General features: G+C 40.7%; 1 protein-coding gene across 7 annotated transcripts in view; it reads right to left on the bottom strand.

The window, feature by feature from the left end:
• Nucleotides 1–25,159, bottom strand: part of LOC149156703 (Methyltransferase MT-A70 family protein) — a 300,777-nt gene that overhangs the window by 22,704 nt on the left and 252,914 nt on the right. For all 7 annotated transcript variants that reach the window (XM_089438423.1, XM_089438422.1, XM_089438424.1 and 4 more), the window contains exon 5: nt 17,377–17,452. In XM_089438423.1, coding sequence (XP_089294549.1) covers nt 17,377–17,452 — 76 coding nt within the window. The remainder of the gene's footprint in view (nt 1–17,376; nt 17,453–25,159) is intronic.

The raw sequence follows: 25,159 nt of genomic DNA, 5'->3' as shown, positions 1-25,159 counted from the left end.
CATTGGAACATCTGTAGGATCAAATCATCACACTCCAGATCAAACAGGATCTCATAAGTCCTAGTCATAGCCATGTCTCCTAGAATTTCAAGCTTCTTCCCATAGGTAGAGCATGCACTATTGTCCACATCCTTGAAAGCTTCTACTATCAGCCTAAAAACTCTCCTCATAGCATCATCATTGTAAGCAGCTATAGGGGCGGTTAGTCTCATAATGTTACTGAGACAAGATACACCTGGAATTCTAACCCCTTCACAAGGTTCCTCCAAAAACTTGTGTTGTATGAGAGCAAGCATCGCTGGTTTTAGATCCCAAATTAATTTATCCCCTCTAATTGGCTCACTTTGGAAAGGAGGGCATCAAGTTCATCAAGCTTGAAAGAATTTTCCATGTGACCCTAATGTGTTTTAAATCTATCCCGACTGCAAATATTTCGTGTCCTATTTCTTAACCCTTCTGTACATCCTTTCGTTGTTCTCTCTGAAGAATGGCATAGACCCCCTTTGAGAAGGGTCTGTTGTTTGCTGCTGCTAGGTTATTAAGGGAGTTTATAAAAGTTTGATCCATGTTTTGCTTAATGATGACAAGGACAATTATGATAATCACTTCATTGTTTTCTGAGTTTGTTGAATTTCTCAGTGTGATATTCTTACAAACGGCTTGCATAAGGAGTGCTGAGAGTGACTCTTTGAGTTTTATCTCCAAATAATATACACAGTGAACTTAAATGCCATATAAGACTTAATATAACATGAATATCATCAAGACTCATACCTATTTGCATGAATGGCTCCAGTAGACATAAATTTTCTCTTTCAATTTCAGTCCTCTACAGTGAACCAAAATAAGTGATGAATCCCTTAGTTACACAACTCGATCTCTGAGGTGTACTCAGCCCAGAAAATGGTCGCAGCACCAGGAGCTTGTAGACTGAGAGATAGAATGAAGATCAACTCCTCCAAGTGGCCACACAGTTTCTGATTAAGATGATACCCCACAACAATAAATCTTTGGTTCCATTTTGTAGTTCACAGCATTCTATAAATGCTCCTTTGTCACTCATTCAATCTGGTAACAACCCCTGCTGTCGATCTACTACCATTGCACGATCTTTGCTACAGGTTAATTTGCAGCAATTCTACCACAACAACCTCAATTCCAATTCATTCTCATGTAGATGCACAATGCTATCAAGAATACAGTAGCATACAATGTTATTCTAACTTCTACAAGCAGCATATGTGCATCATACTATCAAAATCTCTAATGCAGGGAAATTGAACTCGCCCTTTTTACTACTGGGTCATTTGATCTCTTCAAAACCCACTATTAAATTAAGACAACCTTTACTTTTGATCAGCGTACTGGTATATGCTTGGCTCATATTGATCCTTGTTATACTCACCCCATCGGAGGTACACTCTGCAATCACTCTGCTACAAATTACCTCACTCCCGATATGCACGTATGCACATTTGTTCAACAGGTTTATGCAATTTGTAACAGCGCTCTTTTCTCCTTAACAACATGAGCTCGATAGTTTGAATACGACAGGAGACTGACACAGCCTCCGGTCCGACTCTCGCACAGATTTTACCATGGCACGACCCCAGTCAACCCCTGTTGGATTTTTAGTCAATGTGGAAAGACTCTGCCCCTGGTTGATTAATTCATTGGCTTCAACATATTGAACTGATCAATCGCTGGCTCTGTCAACAAGAGGTTCCAAGACTTCACTTCTCGACTTTCTCTGTATACGAAATGGCAATCCCCTTCATGTGTTTCGTTCCCATATATGCCAGCGGTGTCGTTGACCAAGTAGACCAATACTAGAAACAACTCACAATCCTTTCAAATGGTGGCTCAACATTCCGCCCACTAATGAAAAATCCTCGGCTCCAGATCGAGCGACAACAAGTGGCTCCACCGATAAATAATCCGACCTGCGTTATTCTAGCAATGATTACGACCCTTAATCATGCTGCGATTCAGAGAAACCCTGCATGCACTCACACATTGGTACTGCGGATTTGACGCCCTCTGTGATACGCACAACCTCAACCACAGGGAATGAGTTATGTGTATCGCCCTAGCCTCTAAAACAGTGGCTCGACTACAACAAATGATGATTTCTCACACGCACACGCAACTTTTATCAATGGACCAATAATTATAACTGTATCAAAGCCCATCTGCACCAGCACTATGAATGATTAACGACATGTACACGATCAAACTACGTGATTCCATTCTTTACGGCTAGTCTTCCAATTGCGTCACACTAGGACTTCTCATGCACAACATTGTGAATCACAAGTCCGATCGCCTTCCCACCATATGACAATTTGGAACGTTTTGCGGCTCAAACCTCCATAAACTTTTGTTCAAATTCTTGATAAGCGCAGCCCTCAGTCAATTTTCTTGGTTGACTACCTGAGTATTCAACACGATTTGTGTCCATTCTATGATGCAGCCAAATGATTTCGCACCATCGATCTGGAGACTAGTCAAGGAAAGGAGTTTTACCAAACTGTGCTTTGCTTCTCTCACGGCTCAATCCCGTCGGCTGAAAAAAGAGATTAATTCTCAGAATATCAGACTTAAAATTCCACTGAATTATCCTCAGCTTGTTGGATCTTCGATCAGGGCCAAAAAATTTGCCACGTGCATTCTCTGGTCATTACAATGTCTGAATGTTCACGAGGGAAAGCACCACTAGAGCTTTTATTATTTCATGATTTCCATCCAAACCACCATGCCGCAGATTTGGTCCAGCAATATAACAAGCAAACCCTCGAACTTAGCCTTTCAAAATTCTGTTAGAAACGGGTCTGTGATAAAAACCCTCACGCTGGCAAGAACACCAGCTCTGATACCACTGTAATGTCCCAAATCAATTAATTTTGGAACAGGCACTTCATATTAAACTAACATGCATTTTCCAGAAGAATGCCATGTAAAACCAAAACCATAAATCTATAAATTGTACAAAATCTCATTAAAAGATCACAACATGAGAAACAATGAGAAATGCAGCGACCAAAATCCAGTGTTATTATATATAGATAGATGCCAATACAATAACTGGGAATAACCCTCCCGTCTCCAAACTGAAACAGAGCAACAATTTGTACACTTGTGGATTCTGAATGAATCCACCAAGGGGAGATGGGTGCTTGCCCAATTTCTCCAAATCACCTAAGGGTTTTTGTCCTGGGGCTACCAATGGAGTAGAGAATCGGGTTCTCAACCTCTCATACAAGAAACAATACTCAATCCAATATGTCCTCCAATGGTCTCCTCCTCCTCTTTTATAGATTTGATGGACTCCTCTATAACCTTCTATTTTATTATTATTTTAATCATGGAGCACTGTAGCCAACAAAAGTTCCTTTCTTCCTAAAAGGTTCCAACTTCGTCCTTTTCTCCTTGGCACATGAACAAAAACAGGACAACCAAAATTCTCAAATGTTCCACAATGGGTCTTTCACCTGTGAAGACTTCTTCAGGAGTCTTGTAGTCCAAGATTCGATGTGGGCATCTATTTTGAACATAAACAATTGTTCTTGCAGCTTCTCCCCAAAGAAACATAGGCAACTCTTGATCATGAAGCATGGCCTTGGCAGCTTCCATAATAGTCCTATTCTTTCTTTCAACAATTCCATTTTGTTGAGGATAGTAGGGAACTATCAACTCCCTCTTAATTCCAACATCCCTACAGAAAGCAATCAATTCCTTAGATACATATTCTCCTCCATTGTCAGACCTTAAAGTCTTGATCCTTCCTCCCATGGCATTTTCAACCTGTGCTTCGATTTCATGAAACTTTTCATATACTTCATCCTTGGATTTCAATAGATAAATGCATGTCTTATGAGAGTAATAATCAATAAAAGAGACATAATACAAATTGCCACCCAAGGTATTATCAGACATAGGCCCACAAACATCAGAGTGCACAAGATCCAAGATTCCTTTGGATCTACCATCATTGCTAGTACATTTTCCCTAAGGGCACATCCCTTGCAAACTCCATCATGCTCAATCTTAATTTCAGGTAAACCTTTAACAAAATCTTTCAATCTAGATAAACCTTTATAGTGAACATGAACACACCTTCGATGCCATAGCTCACAAAGATCAGTGATGTTGTGTAATAAGGCTTGGATGGAATGACCAAGGAGATGATATAGGCCTCCAATTTGTACACCAATGACTTTAGCAATTTCAAAAGGCATCCTTCTTCCATACTAGAACGTGTCCATCCACAAAAGAAATTCTATATCCTTTTTCTTTAAGAGATGAAATAGATAACAAATTCTTCTTCAAACCAGGAACATATACAATACCATTAATAGATACACTACCTCCTGATTCCAATTGGAAGGAAGACGAACCAATGCCCTTAACTTCATATTTTCCACTATCTCCAAGCTCAACTCTCATGCCCTCCCTTGTCTCCCTGGAAAAGACAAAACCTCCTTTAGGCCCTGGATCAGCTGCCAAATGTCGGGTGCAATGTGTAGCCAGCTGGGCAACATGGTCCAAGTGCATCATCATCTTTGTATAATTGGGGCATGAACAAGCAATGTGGTGGTGTTGAAGCCCATGGTGTGGCAATCAATGCTCTGCAAGGCTGGAGGCCCAGGACTTTCAATGCTCACCCTACAAGTGCCACTATGACCCTCTAGAGGGCTTGGATCCCATATAGGGAGGCCAAGTCCAAGATGAAGACTCACCTGCAATCCTGTGTATGATCCAATGCATCTCCTCACCTTTTAATACAATAATTCATTAGTGAGTAAATAAGCTTGTTAATCAGGGGTAGAATCCAATGCTTTTGTTTTTCAGCCCTTCTTCATGTGCCTTTTGCCTTTTATTGATTTTTCTTCATTTTACTGCTTGAAGCTCAAGGGGATGTGTTAAAATTGGCAACTAGGGACAAACTCCAAATGGGTCATCTTATTTATGATAGCTAAAATTTTTCTTGGATTCCTCTCTCCGAGAGGTGTAGGATTGACCTAAAGATCATCCGATTCTGACATGTACAAATGAAGTTATGAATTTATTTTGATTATGGTCAAATTGTCAAGGTCGGCCAACAAACTTATGTAGGCTCAAAAGCCCAACAATCATGTCTATTCATTCTCAACGTTGCATATAAACAAAAGGTGACTTAGCCTCATTTGGACACACTCATCTTCCCACTTCTCTCTCTCTCTCCTCATTGATTGGGTACAGATTATTGGGTACGGATTTCTGGGCCTCTCTCTCTCCACACGTCCGAAATTTCAGGAGGTCGAAATTTCAGGAGAGCGAAATTTCAGCAGGCTGAAATTTCAAGAGAGCGAAATTTCAGCAGGCTGAAATTTCAAGAGAGCGAAATTTCAAGAGGTTGAATTTCTAGACAGTTTGACCATGCATTGACCAGTAGCGTTGACTTGTTTGACTGTGTTTTTGGTTGAGGTATTTCTGTTTGGGCAGGCCGCATTTCTGGGCACATAAATCGCGACCAAATGTTGACTTTGACCAGCGTTCACTGCATCTAGGGCTGACCGCAGCGTTACCTATTTGACTAGATTTGACTGGGTTGCTTTTGGGCTGTTTTGAGGGCTGATTCATCTTGTTGTTTGGAGGCCAAAGTTGACCAATTTGTTGAGGGTCAAATCTACCTTGTTGACCAGTGTTGACTTTTTTGGTTAGGGCTCTTTTGCTACTATTATAAATTATCAGATTTGTAAATTGTACTATCTCTCTCTCTGTTGAACTATTGAAGACTATAAGAAGAATTGATCAAGTGTTTCCCCACATTGGGGTTTGTCCCCTGGCTGGTGCCACATCTTGTGTCCTCTTGTCTTGGCTTGTCTTCTACTGTTTATGTTTATAACTTTATGTTCTATCTACATTTTACTATCATGTTGATGTGATTGCTAATCTGAATATTAATATTGGGCTAATAAAGAAATTGAAGTAAAATTGCTCTAAAGCATAGAACATACCATTGTTGCCTAAAATTGACATGGTACCAGAGCTAAGGTGAAGACAAAGCCCAAGCAAGAGTGAAAGAGCAATCACCAAAGACAGTTGGACAAGGACAGAAGACTCAATGGGTTCCTCATCCTACTTCCTAGTTGAAAACAAGCTCCATGATAAATCTGACTATCATGGATGGAAGATGTCTCTTGATTTGAAACAAAGTCAAGGAACACCGGGATTCAAAAATGGAAGGAAGGGAAGATGTTTTGTTTGCAATAAGTTTGGCCACTATGCAAGAGAGTGTCCAAATAGAAGGGACACATTGCATAATGATGATCACAATCATTCCAGGGGCAACTTCAACAACAACAATCAAAGGAATGGCAGGTCTAATGGCAAAGGAAAAAGGAATGTGAGACATCAAGGAAATGGTCGACCATCCAAGAAATCAAGGAACTCCAGGTATGAAGAATCAAATGTTGTTAACAATAAGCAAAAAGAGTACTATCTTATATTGGCCCTCTCCACTGCCTCTCCTCTGGACACTTTGGGAAATTGGCTGATTGATAGTGGTGCCTCAAGGCACTTCACCAGATATAAGGAAGCCCTCTCTAATCTAATAGAAAAGGAGACAAACTTGGAGATCATCCTTGGAGACGATGTCACCTATCCCGTGAAGGGAGTAGGGAATGTTACCCTTCAATTGAATCAAGGTAACACTATTCATTTGCAACAAGTACTACATGTACCTGACCTCAAGAAGAACCTTGTGTCCATTTCAGCCATGGAGGACAACGGATTCAACGTGGTATTCATCGATGGAAAGGCACGTGATTGGAAAAGAAATTTTAAAGATGCTTTTACTCTTGGGTTCAAGGTTGACACTTTGTATCAAGTTGGAGGAAGTCCATTGGGAGCCATGTCTTGTGACAAATCTCTACAATCTAAACTATGGCAACGGAAGTTTGCCCATTTCCATTATAAGGCCCTACCCGATGTGAGACAAATGGTGACAGGTATGCCCGAGTTCAAAGTAGAGCATGAAGTTGTATGTCCGAGATGTGTCGAAGGAAAACTTACAAGGGGACCATTCCCCTCAAGTAATAGCAAGACCACAAATATATTGCAATTGATCCACTCCAACATATCTGGTATGATACCTGTAAGCTCTTTGGGAGGATACTTCTATTATCTCACCTTTACGGATGATTATTCTCGCAAGACCTAGATCTACTTCTTGAAGAAGAAGGATGAAGTGTTCACCTGGTTCCAACATTTCAAAGCCTTGATCGAAAACCAATTCGAGAAGAAAATCAAGATATTGAGGACTGATAATGGGACCAAGTACGAATCCAATGAATTCCAAGATTATTGCAGAGAATCTGGCATTAAGAGGGAGACTACAATGCCATACACTCCCGAGAAGAATGGTGTGGCTCAAAGGAATAATCGCTCTATTGTAGAAGATATTCATGCCATGCTTCATGATCAAGGGCTTTCGAAGTTTCTATGGGCTGAAGCTGCAAAAACCGTCGTGTATGTTCAAAACCGATGCCCTCATCAAGCATTGAACTCCAAGACTCTCGAAGAAATGTTCACTCGTAAGAAACTCGATGTCTCTCATTTTAGAATTTTTGGAAGCCCCAAATATTTTCATGTGCCGAAAGAGAAAAGAAGCAAATTAGGTGCATCTGGAAAGAAAGGAATCTTTGTGGGCTATAGAAAAAATTCTAAGGGATATAGAATTTATGTGGTTGGTCAAAAGGAAGTTGAGATAAGTCATGATATCACCTTCAACGAAGCTATGGCCCTCAAGAAGATCAACAACCTTCTAATCCTAAGGAAGGATTAAGAAGCTGACACAAGAAATCGGGGTGAAAAAGAGGACGAAACGATGCCTGATGTTGATGAACCTATGGATCCTATAGATCTTCCTCCTCATGAGCCTTCCTCCTCCAAGAGGAGACCCTCATGTCTTAGGGAGACTCTCGAAGATGCCGAGAGACATATTGCACCAACGGGGACTTTCCGTGAAAGCAAGAAGCTGAACAGGTATCAAGGATACTTGACCGTCATGAGCACTATCATTCAAAATGAGCCTTCATCATTCGAAGAAGTCGTGAAGCAACAAGTATGGAAGGATGCTATGAATGAAGAGTACGAGTCAATTATGAAAAATGATGTCTGGGATGTGGTCCCTACACCCCAGAACAAATCGGTTGTCACCTCCAATTGGCTCTTCCAAATCAAGCATGGAGCTAATGGCAATACAGAAAAGTTCAAGGCTCGCTTTGTTGCTTGAGGCTTCTCTCAAAAGGAAGGTGTTGATTACGATGAGATATTTGCACCTGTTGCCCTTGACACCACCACCCGCTCGATCATAGCCCTTTCTACTTCGCAATGATGGAACCTACATCAGATGGATGTCAAGACTGCCTTCTTGCATGGTTCGATCAAAGAGGAAGTCTATGTTGAACAACTTGAGGGGTTTGAGGTTCATGATCGGGAATCTCATGTATCCAGGTTGAAGAAAGCTCCCTATGGATTGAAGCAAGCACCCCGGGCTTGGTATGAGAGGATCAATAGCTATCTGATGAAATTGGGATTCACTAGAAGTGAAGCCGATCCGAACCTTTACTTTAAGGTTGAAAATGATAAACCTCTCATTCTGGTACTTTATGTGGGCGACCTCTTTCTGACAGATGTAGACCCTCTCAATCACAAATGTAAGAGGGAGTTGGCTTCTGAATTTGAGATGAAGAACATAGGACCGATGCACTACTTCCTAGGGTTGGAGGTCTGGCAAAAGCCAGGTGAAATTTTCCTATCTCAAGGAAAATATGTTGTGAAGATATTGGAAAGATTTGGGATGGTGAACTACAAGCCTATGACTACCCCGATGGAACTTAACTTTAAGAAGTTATGTGGTAGTGCTGTTGGACCTGAATTGGGAAATGCTTTTGACTATCGTTAACTCATAGGAGCACTGATGTTCTTGGTGAACTCTCATCTGGACATATGTTTTGCAGTTAACACATTGAGCCAATATATGGTTGAGCTTCATCATATACATTGGATTGGTGCCAAGAATCTTCTGAGGTATCTTCGAGGCACAATCACTCATGGACTGAGATACACTGTCGGGGATGTGAGGCTGCATGGTTATATTGATGTTGATTGGGTTGTCAGTGTGGTGGATTGCAAGAGCACTTCTGGATGTTGTTTTTCTTTGGGTTTTGCTTCAATATCCTAGATGAGAAATGTTGACCACTACGTGTCAACGACCCATAGTAGTTCACCCCCCTTTTTTTTCGTAAAAGGGATAACTCCTGATCGATTTGTCCGTGCCTTTCAGCAATCATCATCAACCTGATTTCCAAGATGTTATAATGTAAACCTATTCTGCATGTATATGATATAAATAATCTCAGCAGATCCGTGTCATGTATGTAACAACCTAGGTAAACCTACTTTTCCGGTGACGATCTACATTCTAGGAGGTATTTTGTCTCACCGATCCATTCTCGGATGGTCGGCAAAGTTTTCCTTCAATCTTACCCATCGCTCGGATCTTAGGCGAGTCCTAGTGTTCTAGATCGAGTCTATGTAAAAGTGATTTGGGAATAATCGTAACTATTTGGTTAGGTTATTTTATTACAAATTCTTGGTCTGCTAGATTATATTTGTGTTGCAGAAATGGGTAGTCTGTGAGAGTCTATCACAAATGGGTTTTCCCCATTGTGATATAAAGGATATGAAAATCATGATGTTAAGTGTCTTGAGGGTTGTAAAAATAATTTATCCCCTCATAGGTTAATTAATTAATTTTTTTCGCTAAAAATTAATTAAAATCTTAAGCCATAAATTTAATTAATTCTAGGTCCTAGGTAAATTTAAATTATCCAAAGGCAAAATTCATCGGTCCTAAAAAATTAAATTTAAAATGTCCAGGGACTAAGGTAAATTAATTATTTTGATAAATTTTAAACCTTTGATCCCTGGGGTTAAGTCAAAGTCAAAATTTTGGGGAAATTAACTCAAAAATTTAGTTTCTGAGTTAATTAAAATACATTTAATTGAAAAAATCGAATTTCCTCAAGAATTAAATATTTCAACAGATAAGATTAAAAGAAATTTTAATCTTCATCAACGGTTGAGATTGCTTTGATGAAGATCACTCGAACTAGTTGTTGGAGGATTTATCTTTAAATAGGAAGTCATTTGTCAGTCGATCTATCCGATCTCTGAGTTGTATGCTTAGCAAGAAGCTCTTGTGTAATCTTTTTTCTGAATAATAAAGAAAGACTTTGGGGTTAATTTCTGTTGATGTTACTCTTCATAGGAATACAGTAAGATGTTTTATTTTCATGCATAATTTTTTCTAAAGCCATTGATGATAGCTTCTGAAGAGTGATTTGAATACAGGGATCTTGCTTAGTTGTTGGGGTTTGAATAATAATTTAAATTTTGAACGTAATAGCAGGTATCTCTATTTGTCTAGGTTTTATTATTATTTTCTCGCTCTATTTTTAATGGCTGGATCGAGTTTTGCAGGGAAATCTTGAGTGAGATCATCGAGCGTTAGGGGATGTTTTCATTTGGACCAACCAACTCTCAATCTGTGTTTTCTGAAGAGCCCAGCTAAATTAGCTCCGGGCTTATCATAAGATTTTATTGGTGATATACGAAGGGTTTTGAGTTAAGCACCTCTTTTAAAATTTAAAAATTGAACTTTTTGTGTGGAAAATTGATAGATCTGGCGGTTGAGAGCCTTAGATTATCAGATCTGGGAGCAGAGTTGGACTCATACTCCTCAAATCTGATAGATCCACCATTCTTGTCCATAGATCTGTAAAAAAAAAAATATTTTCTGACTTGGATTTCTGGGGTTTTATTTTTGTATATCTAGGTTCTGGGTGTTTTTGTTTTCATTTTTCTTGGAGGTACAGGGTGCAGATCTGAAGGAGAATTTTTGTTTGAAGCCAGATCTAGGCCCTGGAGGGTAAGATCTGGCCTCAAAATCATTTTGTAGGGATATTATTCAACTTTTTTTGCAGTCCAAGGGCTTTAAAATTTTAAATCTGGGAATTTTAAAAAGGTTTCAAGGCCAAATCTGAAGCATAAAAAATATATTGATGTAATATTCGTTTTTCTGGGTTTATTTTGGGTTTTTAAAGCTACCATTGGCTACCTGGCACTGTTGTCTGGATTTTTCTTTTTTATTCTTCTTGCTGTAGAAAATTTCGAATTTTTTTTTTTTGAAAGAGACTCCTTCTGCAGCTCCTTGTCTTTGCTGCATTCTCTCCATCACTGCCTGGGGTTTTCCATTTCTTTTCTCCTTCGTTGCCTATGCACTGTCGTCAAACCCTGCTCTCTTAAACTCTCATTTCTCTACCTGCAAACCCACGCGTCCCGTCCTCCTCGACCCTCATCGCATCATTTTTTTTGCAACTCCTATCTCTGTCAACTCCCTCCTTCGACCTGCGTTTCCATTTGCCACTTTTGCTACTCTCTCCTAACCCGCATCATTCTCCTCCCTCATCCGTTGGCCTTTGTGCTCCTCTCCCTCTCTCAGCTCCCTCATCACTACCCGCTACAACTCCCTTACTCCATCTCACAGTTCTGTCGAGCTCCTCCCGCTGCAACTCCATTGCCCCTCCGTCAAGTTGTTGTTGACATCTGCATGTTGCCTCCTGCGTGAGTCCCATCTGCCATTCGCTCGAGCTTTTCTGCCAAACGTTGTCGTCGCTATCCCTCTTAGAACTGCAAACAACAACAAAAATCAATATTGTTTCATTTTGTATCGTATGCGTTAGGGTTTTAGTTAGTTCCTTTTGATTTTGTTTTAATTTTTTTCTTTGTACTTTGGTTATACTTAGATTTGTTTTTAAATTCGATTTTTGTTTTATTTGGTTCTAGTTTCTCCATTTCCATTTTCATTTTTTTTATTTTTTTAATGGTTTTGATTTTGTTCTTTTGTTTTCAAAAAATATTATGACTTTGGTTTTCATATTTTGATTTTTATTTTGTTTTAAAAAATTTAAAATCTAAAAAAATCTCAAAAAAAAAAATTAATTTTTGGTGACTTTAGAATTGAGATTGAAATAAATCAAAGGAGGACTTGCGCTTTCACATTAAAAATTTTAATGTGGCCTATGGCCCATTAAAAATTTAATTTATTAACCCTTTGATTTGTTTTACTTTCGTCACATTAAAAATTTGATTTCTTCATTTTCCACATTAAAGTAATTGCCTAAGGAATAATTAAAATTCTAATTTAAAGTTCCTTGGTGTCTTTGGTGTTAAGTGTAAAATTTTAATTTTTGTGATTTCTCTATTGTCAAGTACGATTAATGTTTTAAAAATCATATTGACTATAGGAGAAAGATAAATTCTTTTAGATTTGAGATTTAATTGCTAGAAGCTCTAGGCGTTGACATTTAATTATTCATGATCTTTGTTTTGCCACATTTATAAATTGCTCTAGATCACTTGTTTATGTTTAGTCTATGGTTAATTCAACATAAAGGCCCTGGTCTATAATCATTTTTATCTTGTGGTTGTGTCTTATTTTAATCTATCCATTTCAATTGACTAAGACTTGTTCTAAATTCATCAAGTTGTTCATCCTTAAATCTCCTAGAGCATGTGTTCCACAGTCTATCTTCATCCATTCACCTTAGGGACTACCCCCCTTGAGTTGTCTAGGAGAGAGTCTAAACAGAGTGAGTAAGGATTAGAGTGACAGCCCTTACTCTGAGCATTGTCGTGGTACCTAGACACTTTGTGCGACAACAAGTAGGAAGTAGAAATCGGTTGCTTGGAGCACCGTCGAGGCCGAATACATAACTGCTAGTATGGCCTCCTGTGAAGTTGTCTAGTTGAGGAAGCTCTTCAGTGAGCTGTTTGGACATGTGCTGGATACTGTTGTGATCCTCTACGACAACCAAAGTGAGATCCGATTATCGGAGAATCCTGTGTTTCATGATCGCTCCAAGCATATAAATATCATGTACCACTTTATCTGCAATATGGTACAACGAGGAGAAATAAGGCTCCATCACATTAGGACTGATGAGCAGGTTGCCGATATTCTAACAAAGCCCCTAGGAAAGGTCAAGTGCTTGGCCTTCTGAAAAAGACTTGGAGTCGTGGAGAGACCCTCTTATGAGGGTCCTGTATGAGATGGGCATTGAGCTTTGGGAGCTCCGAGGGGCTTGGGGTACTTCTTGGAGCGATGAACAACCATAGGGTGAGTGGTTCACACTTCCCCTAGTGGTTTGCTGTGTACAGGGTGAGTGGTTCAGCCTTCCCCTGCGATACCCCTTGGCGACATGTCGGCAGGATGAGTGGTTCATCCTTCTCCTGCTGAGACATCCTAGCCATGCAATCTGGGACTCATGGGAAGTACCTCTCATCTGGCCAATGAGTAGGGAAATGAGGATAGGGGCCATAGTACTTCCGATGGACGCATCGTGTACTACCGTACTCCCTATGCTAGGATGAGCAATATTGATCTGAGATCAATTGGAACTGACTTCGGGTTAGCAAGAGTGGTATGACACACTCTCCTTTGATTGGCACTGACTTCAGGTCAATAAGAGTGGTATGACACACTCTCCTTTGATTGGGACAAACTTCGGGTCAGTAGAGAATGGTATGATACATTCGCGATCACTTCTTCTTATTCATAGTTCAACAGAGCAGAGCAGTGCATTGATGGCAGAGAAAGTACAGATTGGCAGATGGATTAGCAGATGGAGTTCTCCCAAGTTAAGAGGGAGTGTTAAAATTGGCAACTAGGGCCAAACTCCACATGGGTCATCTTATTTATGACGGCTGATATTTTTCTTGGATTCCTCTCTCCAAGAGGTGTAGGATTGATCTAAAGATCATCTGATTCTGACATGTACAAATGAAGCTATGAATTTATTTTGATTATGGTCAAATTGTCAAGGTCGGCCAACAAACTTAAGTAGGCTGAAAAGCCCAACAGTCACGTCTATTCATCTTCAACGTTGCATATAAATAGAACGTGACTTAGCCTCATTTGGACACGCTCATCTTCACAATTCTCTCTCTCTCTCCTCATTGATTGGGTACGGATTTCTGAGCCTCTCTCCCTCCACACGTCCGAAATTTCATGAGAGCGAAATTTCAAGAGGCCGAAATTTTAGGAGAGTGAAATTTCAAGAGGCCAAAATTTCAGGAAACCAAATTTCTAGATAGTTTGACCATGCGTTGACCAACAATGTTGACCAGTTTGACTGCATTTTTGGGTAAGGTATTTCTGTTTGGGCAGGCCACATTTCTGGGCATAGAAATCGAAGCCAATGTTGACTTTCACCAGCGTTGACTGCAACTAGGGCTGACCGCAGGGTTGCTATTTTACCAAATTTGATTGGGTTGTTTTGAAGGCTGATTCATCTTGCTATTTGGAGGTCAAAGTTGACCAATTTGTTGAGGGTCAAATCTACCCTGTTGACCAGCGTTGAATTATCTGGTTAGGGCCCTTTTGCTGCTATTATAGATTATCAGAATTGTAACTTGCAAATTGTACTATCTCTCTCTGCTGAACTATTGAAGACTATAAGAAGAATTGATCAAGCGTTTCCCCACATTGGGGTTTGTCCCCTGGCTAGTGCCACATCTTCTGTCCTCTTGTCTTGTCTTGTCTTCCACTGTTTATGTTTATGTTCTATCTACATTTTACTATCATGTTGATGTGATTGCTAATATGAATATTGATATTGGGCTAATAAAGAAATTGAAGTAAAATTGCTCTAAAGCATAGAACATACCATTGTTGCCTAAAATTAACAGGATGAGAGCATGATGCGTAAAATATAACAGTGAATGCCTCCTTAAGTTGGGGCAATTCATCACCCACCAACAGTTGGGAGAATCATAGGTTCCTTAATGATACAAGGGGCACTCATAGGGGCCCTAAGAACCATGGTGATGGCCATAGTGAGGGGGTAGAGCTCGTGTTTGGCTCTTGCCCACACACTAAGTTTTATTGTCTCGGCCATCTTTTGCATTTTGTGGTACATTTCTTGCTGGCCATATTATGCTTTTATCTTTCTTTTTAGCTGCATCAACCTTTGGGGCATCGCTCCAGGCCCAACCAAGGATGTGAACAAGGAGAAGGAAAGGCTAACACCTTGTGGACCCAGATAGGGAAAAATTGAAAGGGCTCGTAATGAGCAGAAAGGAGTGAAATATATAGTATCGAGAAGTAGGACCACACAACCAAAATCAAGGTTTCCCATGTAGTGTCATTCCTAAAGCTTTAATAGCAAATAAAGGAGATCCCACGGGACTAAGATTTAGAATTAAAAGTTAAGGTAAGGGAACAAGAGTACAGTCAAAATCTTTTCTTTTTATCAAATCCCCCCACTAATCCATATCCAAATGTGCCCAAGAAAAGCAAGAATAAACACTCAATTACATAATGAAAAATCATACCTTTGGGGCTGGATGACCCACCTTCAAACATACGATCATAACAGATGAGCGAGGGCACACAATGGCTGGCTAAGGTGGCTGAGAATAGTAGCACATCGAGCTATGGCTGCAAGGGGCCGCTGGCTGCCAGCTAAAGAGAATCTAGGAGAAAATTTCTCCTATAGGGTTCACCTATTGGTGGTGGGTAACAAGAACTAGAAATACAACACTCTAAACTTACGCACGCACACAATCCTTCTGTTGTTGTCCATCCTTTATAGTGTCTCATGGATTGCCTTCTCCTTGGCTCCACTGTCACTCTCATACAATCTGTGTCACCGTATTCGATGATTTTATCCTTGGAATTCAATGTTTGAAGATTTTTTTCAAACTGATTAAATTCAATTATTTTCCGTGATTTTCTTTGAGACAATTCAATTTGAATCAAATTCAAAGTCGATCCACATCAAGGCAGTTCAATTTGAATCGAATTCAAATATGATCAGCAGGAGACAATTTGATTTGAACCAAATGCAAATTTGATCAACTTTGAGATAAATCAATTGGAATCAAATTCAAATCTGGTCAGCATCGAGACTGTTCAATTTAAACAAAATTCAATTTTGATTGGAATCAATTCATAAAACTCAAATGAAATTCAGTAGGATTGTCTTCCATAAATTGAAGATTTAAAAAAGTAAAAGTCAACTAACTGTGTATACTATGTTCTAAAAAATTACTTAACATTGATGTATTTTATCATAGAAACTTCTCAAACTTAATGGTGAGCTTTGTCAAACCCTTTTGCACAGACCTTTTTCTTCAATTTCTAGTCACTGAATTCAAATACAAACACAAACCAGCTGACTTAGGAACAGAACGTTGTAAACACCATTGCGAACTGCAGATTTAAAACACAATTATAGATTCACAACAGCAAATTGGAACAGAACATTCAAACTTACTTGATTAATTCTCCAAAACGTTAACCTCAATGACAGTGATTGCTCATTTCAAATTCCCAACATCTAATTACATTTTTTTTATTAATGGTGCATATCAAACCTGTCAAACTCAGCCAACTTATCCAGGGTTCTATGCCCACTAGGGTTTGAACCAGGATCATTAACATGGTGACACCTCATCTCAACCACTAGAGCACACCCCAACATTCAATTATTATAGATGATTTAATTAAGTTTAGTCTTCACACCTTAACTTTAAACCCAAAAAATTTAATAATGTGCCTGAATACAATGCCCACTGGAGTGTGGTCTAGGGGCAAGCAGCAAAGTGATGAGACATATTAACATGGAAAACCAGGTTCAAAAGTTAAAACCCCTGAGTGGGTGTGGATGAGGTTAGGTGCAAATGCTAGGTGACTTTGACAGCATAGATACCTCCTGTAAGGCAACAACTTAGCCAAAGAGATTCTATAAGATGTATTTTTCTTAAAAAAGTAAATAAATATGACCATCATTAAATATACACCTTATCAATTGTTAGCAGTAGTCCCTATAATTATCTTAAAATATGACCATCATTAAATATATACTTTATCAATTGTTAGTAGCAGTCTCTATAGGGCTAATTACAGTCATCAACATACAAGCGCATGAGTGATTATGAAGACAGCGTGCTTAGGGAAGAGGATTCAGTAAGTTGTGAGAATCTAAAACGAATGATTAGATACTGTGAACTTTGTTTTTACATGCATTGCAGAATATGTGCCTTCAGTAAATTGTATACACGAATATTAGAATGCAGCTGATAGATGCATTGGACTTTAATCCTGGCATTTGCCTTCAAAATGGATTAGACAGTACTGTATTATTGCACACTGCACAGGCTCCATACACAAACAATTCGAATGATAACAGAAAATAATGAATTTTCCATTGCAGAAGTTGGACTAAGAGAAGACCCAATTAAATTATTCCAGAAAATACATACACTGCTCGTCGATAGACACTCTTGTTCTCCCAAGGTGGGTCAAGTAGTATAAGATTGTATCTGTCAGATGAACGAGCTGCACAAACAATGGCACATGTAAGAGCGACTAGGTTAAACTTTCTACAGAGAAGGAAGAAATATCAATATGTATTCTAACTTCTTTTCTGCAATTCTTTGACTCCTCTTTGTAACGAAACAAACATAGCAAATGAACACATCAATTAATGCTTAGCACAGCTACATTTGCAAGAGAGAAGCCTTCGGACAAAGGAATCACTATGTAAGAGACCTTTATAAACATTCCTGGAATTTGGTCTGCAGTAGAACTAGCTAGGGTTTCTACAGCCTTCATATCTTAGGTTTATGTCTATGCCAAGGGGTCAACATCATGGATGATATAGCCCTTGTTGTTTATGAGTGAAGGATCCTCCACTTCAAGGTACCAACTTCAGGTCACATTAAGAATTGATAGGGTTGGGGGGTAACAAGGAGCTTGTATCAGGTGAGAACCGCACTAACTTTCATTTTTAGATTCCAAAGAATGTTCTGCCAGATAGAAGACATGCAAATCTGCAGAAATTCCAAGGAGAGGACAGATCTTCAAGGCACTCCAAGGGAGCTCAACACAGAAAAGCCAAATATTCATGTCCTGAAGTTTCACTTGCCGCTGCTCATGAAATGGATTTTGCACCAAGTGTTTCGACTACTAACTCATAAGAAAGGTGTGGGTTTGAGCCTTTGTGCAGTGTTAACCAGAGCTGAAGACTCTTTGCCAGGTCAAGAGAAATTACAGGGCTATGAGGTCCTGGAAAGAGTTGGAAGGAATTTCAGGAACAAATCAAAAGGAAGGCCCAACAGTAAAGATCCAGAAGGCTTAGGGAGGAAAGGGACTTTATGCCCATCCTCTAACTACAAGAAAATGAGGTATAAATGTATTGGAATCAAACCAGATAAAATCAGAATGGTGGTAGGGCCAGATGTAGGTTTAGGGGAAGTTGAATGTTTAATGGTGAGGAATCTAGTTGGCTGTTCTCTGAGAAAACGGTGAAGGGGAAAGCTCTACACCATTGCTTCGCTGAGTTCTAGACCCTGGTGCTGGGTTAGTATCCTGGATTTCATAACTTGGTGAGGGGGCGGATTTGTTTCAAACTGAGAAGTTCAGAGGATGTTCACCTGATTCTGAAGGACTGGCTCTGCGGACCTTTTTGGTTCTGGTTGAAGAAGTCGTAGCCAGGTTTTGATCCAAGGCTCTGACATACGTACAGAAAATCTGTGTTCTTATTGAGCTTCCTTTGGAACTGTGGAACCGGAAAATTCTTGAAGGAATTGGTAATTCTCTTTGGTATTTTGTTGTGGTGGGAGAAAAATTTTAAGAAGAGAAGGATATGTGAATGGTCAAGATCCCAATGGAATTTGACCTTAGGGAAGGATTAACAGAAGAGTTGGAGATTGAATGGGGCAATTGGTCTTTTGTGTAGAAATTGGACTTCTAGCAAATCCCTTTTCGATGCTTGGAATGTCACAGAACTGGTTACTTGCTTGTAGAATATAAAAACCCTAAGAGAAGCAAACCAAGAGTTCATCAAGTCTGGGTAACAAAGAGTCAAAAGTCAGTGTATGCGGCTTCTTCTTCAGCTAAGGGCGTAGAGGATGCTAAGAACGTTCTAGAGGCATGTTCAGCTAAGTCAAAGGCTTATCAGATTCAAGGGGAAGGTGCTCCTTGCATTCAAGCCACCATATTGACAATTAAAGGTATGGACCTTTCTGACCCTTAGACAATGTTTTCAGACTACCTATCAAAATTTATTCCTTCCTGGGGGGATATCTGTATCAGTCTGTAGCCATGAGAAGGGTTCAAGGGGTTTATCCTGTGGGGATTCTCCTGGCCTATCAGAATCCTCTTTAAGTTCTGGAAGTGATGTCCCTTCCCAAAATTTCGAGGCTCTTTCATTTCCTTTAGAAGCATAGCCCTGTAAGACTCGCCCTTGGCCTAAATGAAGTCTCCCTTGGCTTAAATGAAGTCTCCCCTGATCCTCTGAGTTCCCCCTGTGACCTTGGAGGTTTCTCAGCCAAAAGACCCTTTGTAGAGAAGAAGAGTAAGTCCTCTAGGACTGGTATCAAATCTTCTTACCACTTAAAATCCAAATGGGAGAATACTGAGCAGAAGGGGTCTTTACAAGGGAGTTTAACTTAAATCAGGATGTCCTTGTTTCTTTCGGATGGAGATCTAATGTCTCCAAAGCCAAATCCTAGGCAAAAACGGAGGTCGGGGAAGGGTGTTAGTTTTTGTAGCATCAAATGTGTTCTAGCCACGAACTTTGGTGGAGAGGATAGAATACCTGAGATCTGTTGATTTTTGGTAGCATCGGATGTGCTCTAGCCATGAAAATTGCTGGAGACGCTAAGGCACATGAGATCTCCAAGACCCAGAAATAGTTTGGGGAAATTCCACCCGGATGGAGAGATATTAACGTAATTAATATTTTTAATGGGGTTCCTAAGTCTAACTTAAGCAAAATAAAATATTAATGTGTATTAATATAATATGGGTGAGAAAGTTCTAAATTACAAGGATCAAGCCAGATCTAATCTTAGCCATAGATTAGGGACTCAATCTCGGTCGTTGAATCGTCAACAAGAAAAGTATAAGAGGAGGCCTGAGGGTCGGTTGGAGATACACTAAGAGAGATCAAGAATTCGATTTTTTGGGGTTGGGTTTGCTGAGGAAATCGAGTTAGAGATCAGTTGCAGCGAGGGGTAGTTCAGCAAGGGATTTTGATCCAAGGCTGAAGGATACATATCAGAGACACAGCAAAGTGTCAGAAGAGGCAACGCAAAGCCTAGGAGGGTTCACGCAGAGGCTAAGGAGGCCAGCACAGAGGACGCAGAGGGCCAAAGAAGCTGACACAGAGGCCGTAGAGGCTAACGCAGAGGACGCAGTGAGCTTCAAAGGCTGAACTGAGGTGATTCAGTGGGACAAACTGAGCGTTGATTGGCTGACGCAAAGCCAAAGAGGGTGATGCAGTTCCAGAGTAGTGCGTGGAGCAACTTTCGTTGTCCAACACAAGGAACAACTAGAGTCACTTTGGGATTGTTCATCCGATTGCTGATTAGTCGGAATATTTGTCTCCGGATAGAGGTATTGCTGCCAAGGATATTCTCTAAAGAGTGAGCCAATTTTGGCACCCTAGTTGTATTCAGAAATCTGCTTAATAATAAAACCCTCATAAATGTTGCATCGGTTTTCCTGCATTGGGTTTTTCTAGGGACAATTGTCCAAAAATAACGGTGTCCCTTGTGTTGTCTCAGTTTATTTCAGTTGTTGATCTGTATATTTGTGAAGGTTGCAATTGTGTTTACTTCGATGTTTATGTTAATAAATAACTTGTTAATGTAAAGAACAAGTAGGAGATAGTAAACCAAATATTACAATAGGGGTTTCTGATGTGTTAGATTCAGAAATTTTCACATGGTATCAGAGTGATTGCAGATCAAGGAGGACTAAAGACACCAGCAAAAGAAATCTGAGGATTTGCAGCAGAGAAGCAACTGTCCCGAGAGACAGCGCTACTCTAGAGCTAAAGAGGCAAGAGGGGGAGTGATGCAGTGCTAAGAGGGTGACGCAGAGGCTCACGGAGAGCCTGTGTCAGCATTCTGAGCCAGGAGAAAGGCCAGCGTAGAGGCAGAGGGGGGGCAGATCAGGCCTACGCAGTGCCCGGTCATCTTTCTCAGCCAAGAAGGATCGACGCTAAGGCTAGGAGGAGTTGATCCAGCTCTCACTGTGATTGCGCAGAGCCAGAAGGGCTCAGATTCTTCAGTTGTCGGGGCTAAGGGAGTTGTGCAGATTGTGATTTGAGGAGCTGGTGGGACGTTGTTTATGTCTGTACAAAATAGTGTCTATGGAGACGGAACCAAGGTAGAGGAAAGCACTACCTCGACAAATTTCTAGCCAAGAGATCCAAATCCGAGTTGCAGCAACAAAGGAGGATTGAAGAGGAGTGATTCGACAGTTGGCAAGAGGATTTCCAGGAGGGAAGTCAAGACTCAAAGGGAGTCTAGAAGAGGAGCAGAGATGGCAGTGAATGGATTGAGGGCTCAGGACAGATTGGACAGGGCTTCCAATTTTGTCATTTGGAAGACCAAGATCTTGGCAATCCTAGATAAACATCACATCAAGGACTATACCTTGAAAATCATAGCTGTCCCAATTGAGTCAAATGCAAATGAGAAGTATGAGGAGGCCATGGCAAAGGCGAAATGCATGATCCTAGATGGGGTCATGGATTATGTCACACCACATATTGTTGAGAAGAACAAAACAAATGAGATGTGGCAGACGTTGACCACCTTATACCAGGGCTCTTCCGTGCAGCGGAAGATGTTATTGGAGAATCAGTGGAGGTCATATCAGATGCAGAGAGGAGAGGAGATAGATCACTTCCTCCTCAGCTTGCAAGGAATTTGCAACTAGCTTACTTCCATGAGGTCTACACCGGATACAGATTTTATGGTCAGGACTGCTCTGAATGCAGTCTCCGAGGACTAGGAGACGTTTGTCCAAAGCATTTTGGGCAGAGCGACTCTCCCCAGTTGGGAAGAGATGTGGGCAGCTCTTCGACAGGAAGAGATCAGGAGGTTGACCAAGGCGGGGAGTAGTGGTAAGGGAGTTCGAGTCAAGAAAGAGAAGGAGGATGCAGCTCTAGCATCTGCGAGACAACAAGGCAAGAGGAAGAAGGACATCTCCAAAGTTAAGTGCTTCAACTGTGGGGAGCTAGGACATTATGCATCTCAGTGCCCAAGGAAGAAAGGCAAGGGAGAAGCTTCTGACTCAAAGGCAGCTCTAGCAAAGGCGGAGAAGGATGTCGAGACTGATGACGATTGTGCCATGAGTGCTCATGCACCTCTAGAGAAGAGGTGGGGTGACATCGAGTTGTAGTCAGGAGGACTACATGCTCGGGCAGGATCCTTGAGGTACCCAAACTCTTGGATCACGTATGGCTACGTGAGCCCTTAATGATAGTAGCAAAGTGACGGGTGTCGATTGGAGCGAGGTGTGATGGAGCGACAGTGGCAGAGCTAGAGTGCCAAAGTCTGAGGCAGCACAGTGGATGTTGTAGCAGTGTGAGAGGCACAAAGCAGTTTGTAGTAGCGCAGTAGCAGCAGAGGGTCAGCACAAATTAGCAGCAGAGGTAGCTTCAGCATCATGAGGCATCCAGACTGACCAGCATGTCAGTTTTTGGGGGAAGTTTCAGTTGCTTACTTCTCAGCAACTGAGTTGCAGTGCAGCAGTTAGCAATGGTAGTGCTATGGGCATCATGAGGCAACATTTTGAGAGGAAGTTGTAGTACAGATGTAGCAATGGCAGTGGTAGAGTCATGGGTAGCAGTACAGGAAGCAGCAACGTAGGGGATGTGAGGCAGCAAGCCAAGCATCAGCACAGGTACCGATGCGAAAGATCAGTGTGATGTTTCTATGGTGAAGAATTGCTAGAGGACATTCCTCGGTAAGAGGTAGTATTGATTTTTGGTAGCATTGGATGTGCTCTGGCCATGAAAATTGGTTGAGAGGCTAAGGCACATGAGACCTCCAAGACCCAGCAATCGTTTGGGGAAATTCCAACCAGATGGAGAGATCTTAAATAATTAATATTTTTAATGGGGTTCCTAAGTCTAAACTTAGGAAAATTAAAATATTAATGTGTATTAATATAATATGGGTGACAAAGTTCTAAAAAATGAGGATCAAGCCAGATCTAATCTTAGCCGTTGATTAGGGACTTAATCTCAGCCGTTGAATCGTCAACAGAGAGTATAAGAGGAGGCTTGAGGGTCAGTTGGAGATTCACTAAGAGAGATCAAGAATTCGATTTTATGGGGCTGGGTTTGCTGAGGAAATCAAGTTAGAGATCAGTTGCAGCAAGGGGCGGTTCAACAAGGGATTTCGATCCAAGGTTGAAGGATACATACCAGAGAGGCAACAGAGTGCTGGAAGAGGCAGCAGAGTGCTGGAAGAGGCAACACAGAGCATAGGAGGGCTGACACAGAGGCAACAAGGGTTGACGCAGATGCTAAGGAAGCCAACGCAGAGGACGCAAAGGGCCAAAGAAACTAACACAGAGGCCGTAGAGGCTAACGCAGAGGATGCAGTGAGCTTCAGAGGCTGTGCTGAGGTGATTCAATGGGGCAGACTGAGAGTTGATTGGCTGACGCAAAGCTAGAGAGGGTGGCGCAGTTCCGAAGAGGGTGACGTGGTTCCAGAGGAGTGCGTGGAGCGGCTTTCGTTGTCCAACACAAGGAACAGTCGGAGTCACTGCGAGATTGTTCATTTGGTTGTTGATCAGCCGGAATATCTGTCTCCGGATAGAGGTATTGTTGCCAAGGATATTCTCTGAAGGGTGAGCCATTTCTAGCACCCTAGTTGTATTCAGAAATCTTCTTAATAATAAAACCCTCATATATGTTGCGTCGGTTTTCCCGCATTAGGTTTTTTCGGGGACAATTGTCCAAAAATAATGGTGTTCCTTGTGTTGTCTTAGTTTATTTCAGTTGTTGATCTGTATATTTGTGAAGGTTGCAATTGTGTTTACTTCGATGTTTATGTTAATAAATAACTTGTTAATGTAAATAACAAGTAGGAGATAGTAAACCAGATATTACAATAGGGGTTTCTGATGTGTTAGATTCAGAAATTTTCACAAGATCTCCAAAACTCAGAAAGTTTCTAGAAACTCCGCCTAGAAATGAATTAATCAGATTATTAACCATTGTTTAAATGTTTCCTAAGTCTAAACTTAGGGAATATGGTTAATTAATCAGTATTAATTAAGTCAAGGCGAGAATCGATCCAAAGATGATCATAGCCATCGATTATGTTTTAATCTTGATTGTTGGTGCTCCAACAGTGGATTATAAGAGGAGGTCGATGTGGTGATGGAGGACACACTTAAGCAGTTTGATTTCTTGGAAGATCGATTTCCAGAGTAGAAGCAGTCAGTTGCCTGAGAGAGTTAGAGATCGAAGTAGTGTGAGAGGGGTAGAGACAGTGGGGCTGGAGGAAGTATTCCAGATCCAGTGAGTGCATTTGTAGAGAGGCAAAAGAGCCACGGAGAAGTTAACACAAGGGCTGCACAATAGCTTCTACAATCAAGTTCGATTTGCTGAGAGGGAAAGACGTCTTCAGTTCCAGAGGCCGGGAAGGAGTCCCGGAGTGCTGGAGAAGCATTTTTCCAGCCAGGAGAGAGCATAATGACTTCATCAGAGACCAGTTAGAGGCTTAACGTCAAGCAGAATGCGCAGAGCAACGCAAAGGCTAATGCAAAGGGTCAGAGAGCCAAGTTCCTGAAGGAAAGTTGTGTCAGGGTTTCCTTGTGGGGTGAGGAAATTTCTCACTAGATTTTTGCCAGTATTTTTCTCTGTAGGATTGCAAGATTTCGGCATCCAGTTGTACTCAGAATTTCTCACTGCTGCATAATAATAAAACCCTCAGCTCCTGCACCGATTTTCCCAAGTTGGGTTTTTCCGAGGACATTTGTCCAAAGATAATTTTGTCTCATATTTTTTGTGTGTGTGCTAGCATTTCTCAGTTTGCAGCAAATTATTTTTCTACAGTATTTTATTTGTGAAGGTTGTAGTGTGTTTATTTTGATATTTGTAGCAGCCAATAAATTGTTAATTAATTAACAATTAGGAGAAATAATACCAGTTGCTGCAATAGGATTCTAGTGCAGGAATTTTCACAAAGGGAAGCAACAAACGATCTAATAGGGCCCTTGGAGCAAGGAAGA

This window comes from Pinus tabuliformis, chromosome 9 (assembly GCF_031772625.1).
Source record: "Pinus tabuliformis cultivar Carrire ecotype Pingquan chromosome 9, CPIR1, whole genome shotgun sequence".
In the NCBI taxonomy this organism is placed as follows: domain Eukaryota; kingdom Viridiplantae; phylum Streptophyta; class Pinopsida; order Pinales; family Pinaceae; genus Pinus; species Pinus tabuliformis.
This window is presented reverse-complemented; position numbering and strand designations above follow the sequence as displayed.